Here is a 5562-nt window from a genome sequence, read left to right on the forward strand (position 1 = left end):
ATCGTCATGACGATTATTTTGCACACCCCTACACACGATGTCATCAGTACCAATATTGGCCTGCCCTAAACTCCTTAGATTCAGAAGAAAGACAAGATACCTGAGGCAACAATGCAAATGAACTGAAAGCTGTGAGCTGTGCCTTCATTGCACTTTGACAGATGTGCAATGATGCACAGATGAATTGATATGACATGTTGCATGGAGGTGATTAGCCATAAGCTAATCACCTCCATGTAACATTACAGTAAGTGATAATTAATGTAAAAGGAGGCCCAACCAAACACTGACTGTCTACTTTATGAGACATATGAGATGTCTTATATTCCTCAAGGTATCAAGGGAAGTACTGGAAAGAGCCTGGAAGGTAAAGCCAACTGTAGTGCCTGTGATCATCGTAGCACTGGGGGCATTAACTCCCACTCTGGAGATGTGGCTCCAGCAGATACCTTGAGAACCATCAGACATCCGAGTCGAGAAATACGTAGTTCTAGGGACAGCTAAGATACTGCGAAGAATCCTCAATCTCCGAGATCTCTGGCAGAGGAGCGAGCTTGAGATGAAGAAGCCTCCAACGCCGCCCAGTAGTACGAGCAGTGGTTGAGAGAGCAGTTTTTTATACATTTGTTATGTAGCATTCTTTTAGATTTTGTAGGGCATGCCTGGTTATGGTGTGTTATCCTAAAGGTGAAAAAGTACTGTGACTGTTGAAGACTTGGTGAGTTTTGTGAAAGTGTGCTTGCCTGAGTAGAGCTGAGCTGCTGGTGTTTGCAGGGATCCTGCCTGGCCAATATACCACAGTGGGCACCCTGTGACCGCCCTCCCAGGTGGTCGTCTTAGCTGAACCCCCACCTAACAAGCAAAGAGAAGACCACATAAGTAGTCAAGCAATTACATATAAATCAGCTCCGACTTTATGGATACAGCTGACCATTAATCTTTCTTTAGGTTTCATTACCTCTATTTGTCTGCCACTTTCCAGTGAAAGGCCCGGCGCTTCCTGCAAACTGGCATTTTTGTTCCCATGGGCCATTGTCACCTGTAGCACAGACACAGGTATGTGTCTATCAACAAATGAATCACTTGAGGGTAGATATGAATCATCCAAATGTCTTACCAGTGAACCAGATTAAAGTATTTTCTTTATCCTTTTCATCAGCAGCAGCCTTCAATGCCCCAACCACACTGTCGAGTTCTTGCAGGCTGGCAGCATACACCAAGTCACCTGAAGAGTCAGGCACCGTGGGCGCGAGTGGGACGTGCATGTGAGCTGATGCCAGTAGAAGAAGATATGGCTGTGCTCGCTCTCTGGAAACAAATGACAATTAGTATGTAGGCAAGGTTACAGTTTTTTAAAGGATTATTTTTATTTTAGTACTATTTTTTATTTAACCTTTATTTTACAAGAAAGATCCAAATAAGGGTAAAAAGCTCTTTTACACACATACATACACATACACAATAACAAAGCTTAAAACTGATGTTCATAAATGCTCTCCATTCGTTAATGTCCAGAATTCTTTTAAAAGTTTAGACAATTCCAGCTTCCAAATATGAAAAAATGTAAAAGTTAACCAGTTGATTCTGTGATGCCTTTGGAATGACGAAGTGGAAATAGACGAAGTAGAAAAAGGAGTTAAGGATAAAAACAGGGCAGCCGAAAAATGCTTTGTTACCCAAAGGATTTTTCGGCTGCCCTGTTTTTTCCTTAAAAAGAGCAAGTTAAAGGCAGAAATAAATCATTGTTTGAGCAATAGAAGGATGTTAAAATGAAATGAAAATAAATATGGTGGAGTAAAAACATGCTTTAAAAATGTTGTGGTGTAAATCAGTATGAAACAAAAATAAAATAATCTTTTAAAAATGTTGGCAGGAATAAATATGAAACAATAAAAAAGGTTGCAGTGGAAATAAAGAACAAAAAAACCCACTTGCAATAAATACACAAACACAAAATAAAGACTTCAAGAAAATGTATAACTGAAAATAAGTGGGTTAAAAATAAATCAGTGTAAATACATGAAGAAAAGTAAAAATAATAGTGGAAGTTAAAAAAAAAAGTTTTAGATGAATAAATAAACAATTGTTGAAGAGATATTTTATTCTAGTTAGGAATCCAGTGTGTGTGGGTTGTGTTTTTGTGTGTTCTCCCTCCACCACCAGGTGGCGCCTGGTTCTTGTTGACCCTCTCACAGACCTGCGGATGGTTGCCTTATTAACTGAGGAATCTTAAGCTGCTGACTGCCACTACCTCGACGCCAGAGTGTTTGCCAGTTTTGGGTACTCTAGCCAAGCTGACTTTTGCTGAGTCAAACTGAGTTTTTTTCAACCTGAGTTTACCCTTGTTGTTTATTGTCTTTGCCTCTCGGCAGGAAGTCATTATGCAAACTGGATATTTTGGACCTTCTCCCCCTGGAAGGATCGTTTGAGCTTCCAACTGAGCTAGGGATTCAAACTGGAGGTTTGGATCTACTTTTTCCCAAGGGATTGTTTGAGCTTCACACTGTTCAAGTACCATTGGAAATCTAAGTGGCAGTCAGCTCCGCCGTTCCTCAAGGAAACACTTCAACCTGCGTAAACCCTGTCCGCCCTCCAACCAGCAACTCAATTACTGGAACAACCCACACCGACTGGATTCGGAGAAAGACACCTTTTTTGGAAAGGTGAGTCCTGTTGACTTTATTCCCTTTTGCAAATCGAAGCTCAAATTTCCCACTGAACCTGAACTAAACACAATGGAACTTCCCCTTCATATTTCAGTCCCGGTTCGCCAGTGTTCAGAGCAGCACTGGACCCATCTCTACCACTTCTCAATAAACCTGTTAAACCTTCCCCGGGCCTCTCTGTTTGGTTTTCTGCATGTGGGTCAGATCTTTGAATAAAATCATGACAATTCTTATTATTTTGTCACATTTAAGGGCACACAAGTTCATACTATTAGCTACATTTTCAAGCAATTTTATATTATTAGGTCCTTCATTTATTTCTATATGTATTTTTAGGATTGGCAGGATTGGTCCTCCATATATGAGGGGGTTTTGTTTCCTTCCAAAACGTTGATAAAGTTTTTTTCTTTTCTTTGATGGAATGCAGCCCTCCCAACCACTCAAACTGGAATCTAATGGAATCTTAGATGCTGTTGAGTGCTAAAAAGCAAAAACTTAAAACTACAGCACTCGTTCACATGACCTCCAGGTATAGCGTGGGGGCATGTTGCCTTTTAACTAACAGCTGTAAGCAGCAGGGTTCATTGACCTCTTCTTCCTAGACTTCAAACATGCACACACACACACACCAAGAGTATGTACTCCGTACAACTACTGTGTCATGTGTTGGTAAATGTAGCTGTTTGATTATCAAATCTAAGAAAATATACTTAATAAAGAATAGATATCTCAGGTTACACTACTACTACTACAGGTTATTACTACCATAATGGATCAGATTCAAACTTCAATCTTATTTGTTGTGAAGAGATTTCAAAAGGTTATTTCAAAACTGATGACCTACATTAACAAATTTTGGTCAATTGCAATTGAAAATGTCTTTTCTCAAACCAGAGGTGCTAAGAGTTTTTTTTTTCATAACCGAAGAACAAAGTCAAGTGCCAAATCCGAATCCTAATGCATTCTTTATCTATTCTAATTTCACTGTAATATTCATGGACCTGTGACCCAATGTCACTGTTATGACAAGCAAATAACAGTGACATTGAGTGTATCCTATCTCTGCAGATGTCAGTCAGAGTCAGCAATGATTTCCCTGTTCAGAAGGCTTATGCTTCCAACCCCAGTCCGCCGTACAAGGAAGTAAAGAAGTATATCCAAGAGTCATTACTGAAAGGGTGTTTAGTAAAATGCCAGTCTCTATATGCTGCATCCATTATCTGTGTGAGGAAGAAGGATGGGTCTTTGCATTGACTGCCGAATACCCTTTGGGCTGAAATGCTTGACACACTTAGGGGTGAGTGTTGTGTTTCTTATCTAGATGATGTCATCTGTTTCTCCAGATTGTTTTAAGAGCATGTTGATGTGATCCGATGAATCCTACAAGCCCTACAGCACCGCATGGTTAAGCCAAGGACTAGAAAACTGCTGCTTCACCTGTTGAGTCACAATAAATTTCCCCTGCCTAGTCACAAAGGGGAAACTGGATAACAACAAAGTCATCAAATACAACTGAACAGACACAAGATTATTCTGAAAGTGACTCGGTGGAGCAGGATAGAAAACTACAGTATTGGCTGCGTATTCAATACAAATCAGTTAAATTCAGATTACTTATATAGCGCCAATTCACAACACGTCATCTGAAGGCCTTTTACAGATACAACTCAACGGGATCATACAGTCAAATTTATTCAAAGTTTTCTATCTAAGGAAAACCAGTTGATTGCATCAAATCATTGACTCCAAGGCAATCTCTGACACCAACCATGCTTGTAGCAACAGTAGAGAGGAAAAACACCCTTTTAACAGGAAGAAACCTCCAGCAGAACCAGGCTCAGTGTGAGCGGCCATCTGCTGAGGCCAACTGGGGTTCAAGGACACAGAAGCAGAGATACAGAAATAAGCAGAGATACTAAAGCATCTTGTCAACCAGCTCCACAGGCGGCTCCGTTCAGGAAAGACAAAGCCAGGCAGACGAGCTCCAAGCCGGCACCCACATCAGTGGACGAAAAGACCACATCTAGTTAGTCACAGTCAGAGAAACAGGACTACACTGAAAATTAGGCTGAGCTCAAACATCTATAAACAAAGGTGTTGATGGCAGCAGCACAACTGATAATTCTCACACAGCCAAACAGGGGCAGGGAGAGCCCCTTCATCTGAGAAAAAGCAGAGTGAGCATAACGTTAGAGATTGAATTAACAACTTCTGCAGAGTGGGAGAATAGAAGAAGAGAAACCTCATGAACTTATTTGGCACCACTTCAGCAATGAGTTGCCTGTGAAACAGAAACCCATTTTGAACCAATGGGGATATCCTGTAGAGACAAAACTCCAATGAAACTTTCAACTGAGAGGGGAAGAATAAAATGAAAATGTATCAGAATATGAAGAAGCTCAGACTCATGAGGCAGTGGTGTTTCAGGCGGATAGTACAGACAGGAAAGTAGAGGAACTCAACACCTGACCTGCACTGAGGAGATCTAAAAGAGCACTTGTAGATTTGTTTACATGTATGTATGCAGATGTATACATATACATATATATGTCTATAAATATTAGAAAAAGAAGCAAGTTTAACAGGAAGGTTACTTGACTTTGAGCTAATTTAAATTCAATTAGAGGGAGGGGCGGTATGAAAAATAAGTTTTACTTCTTCTTACCCCTCAGCAGACAATATCCATTGATTAATGTCAGTTCTCTGTATATAAATATACCAACAGGTTTAATTGGTGGAGGGGTTTTTTTCTATTTATGTTCAGGTGAATTTAGTTAGTTAGAAATTTGGTGTTTGGTTTGGTGTTAACTAGTCTCTTTGTGTGAATTTTGTTCCATCCATCCATCCATCCATCCATCTTCCTCCGCTTATCCGGGGTCGGGTCGCGGGGGCAGCA

The 5562-nt window shown here is 40.4% G+C and overlaps 1 protein-coding gene across 2 annotated transcripts in view; it reads right to left on the minus strand.

Moving 5' to 3' along the window:
- The window catches only part of arsg (arylsulfatase G), a 22672-nt gene that overhangs the window by 4320 nt on the left and 12790 nt on the right, over positions 1-5562 (minus strand). For both annotated transcript variants that reach the window (XM_015399786.1, XM_015399787.1), the window contains exons 5-7: positions 1118-1308; positions 959-1039; positions 744-852 (exon numbers count right to left, since the gene is read on the minus strand). In XM_015399786.1, the coding sequence (XP_015255272.1) occupies positions 744-852; positions 959-1039; positions 1118-1308 (381 nt within the window). The remainder of the gene's footprint in view (positions 1-743; positions 853-958; positions 1040-1117; positions 1309-5562) is intronic.

Source organism: Cyprinodon variegatus, unplaced genomic scaffold (genome assembly GCF_000732505.1).
Source record: "Cyprinodon variegatus isolate N-32 unplaced genomic scaffold, C_variegatus-1.0 Scaffold1046, whole genome shotgun sequence".
In the NCBI taxonomy this organism is placed as follows: Eukaryota; Metazoa; Chordata; class Actinopteri; order Cyprinodontiformes; family Cyprinodontidae; genus Cyprinodon; species Cyprinodon variegatus.